Source organism: Salvelinus sp. IW2-2015, linkage group LG35, assembly GCF_002910315.2.
Source record: "Salvelinus sp. IW2-2015 linkage group LG35, ASM291031v2, whole genome shotgun sequence".
NCBI classification, from domain to species: Eukaryota; Metazoa; Chordata; class Actinopteri; order Salmoniformes; family Salmonidae; genus Salvelinus; species Salvelinus sp. IW2-2015.
In genome coordinates, this window is record NC_036874.1 from 6,232,537 (window position 1) to 6,233,763 (window position 1,227).

The 1,227-nt window shown below is 36.7% G+C and overlaps 1 protein-coding gene across 1 annotated transcript in view; it reads left to right on the plus strand.

The window, feature by feature from the left end:
- LOC111958914 (NADH dehydrogenase (ubiquinone) complex I, assembly factor 6) overlaps positions 1–1,227 on the plus strand; it is a 12,840-nt gene that overhangs the window by 1,927 nt on the left and 9,686 nt on the right. Inside the window, exons 3-5 of the mRNA XM_070437270.1 lie at positions 716–838; positions 1,002–1,058; positions 1,154–1,227. The exon at positions 1,154–1,227 is cut by the window's right edge and continues 2 nt beyond it. Of these exons, the coding sequence (XP_070293371.1) occupies positions 716–838; positions 1,002–1,058; positions 1,154–1,227 (254 nt within the window). The remainder of the gene's footprint in view (positions 1–715; positions 839–1,001; positions 1,059–1,153) is intronic.

Here is a 1,227-nt window from a genome sequence, read left to right on the forward strand (position 1 = left end):
TTGAATCTTTGTTTGAAATTCACTGCTCGACTGAGGGACCTTACAGATAATTGTATGTGTGGGGTACAGAGATGAAGTAGTCATTCAAAAATCATGTTAAACTATTATTGTACACAGATTGAGTCCATGCAACTTATTATGTGACTTGATTATTACATCTTTAATCCTGAATTTATTTTGGCTTGTCATAACAAATGGGTTGAATGCTTATTGACTCAATACATTTCAGGTTTTATTTTTGATTAATTTGTAAACATTTATAAAAACAATTCCACTTTGACATCATGGGTTATTGTGTATAAGCCAGTGACATAAAAAAATCTCAATTTAATCCATTTTAAATTCAAGCAGTAACACAAAATGTGTAAAGAGTTGAGGGGTGTGAATACTTTCTGAAGGCACTGTATGAATATGTATATGCATTTAATTGGAAATTATGATACTATAATCCTCAATGGGGTGGTCATATGTCCAATACATGTCCAGAGCTAAGTGTTGATGTTCAGGAATCCTGCTATTGAAGGTAATGCTGTTATGTCTAGAATAATACATCAACCTATAGACCTAGATATGAACAAGGATAACAGTGAGGGAATGGTCTAGTAAAGCGAGACATTTTTCATGCWAATCTGTATGCCTAACAGTATAAACTTATTCAATGAAGATGTCTTCTGAAAGGAATTGAGAAAACCCTCGCTTTTTGTTTCTCTCCAAGGTGAAGGACTCTGTTTCCCAGAAGACCATAGGTCTGATGCGGATGCAGTTCTGGAAGACTACAGTGGAGGAAATATACAGGGACGACCCCCCAGTGCAGCCTGTCAGTGCAGAACTWTGGAGGGTCAGTCTGGAGTAGACATCTTCTGTTTTTATTTTCATTAATACATCTGCAGGCTATCACAGTCTACAGTATATTGTTTGGGCTTTGCATACCATTAAACATAGCTTTTCCAATGCATTTGATATGTACTGTTTTAAACATCTTCAAATATCTCCYKTTGCAGGCGGTGAAGAAACACTACCTGACAAAGAGGTGGATGCTTAGGATAATCTCTGAGAGAGTAAGCAAATGTTGCATTTTAGGTCATGGATTTGGGTGGATTCAATTCTAGTTCTGTTTCATTTATTTGAAGTATRTCTCTACTGTTGCCAACAGGAGAAAGACATGGAAGACAGAGCTTATAGAAACCTCCAGGAGTTGGAGGCCTATTCAGAGAATACCCAGTCCTC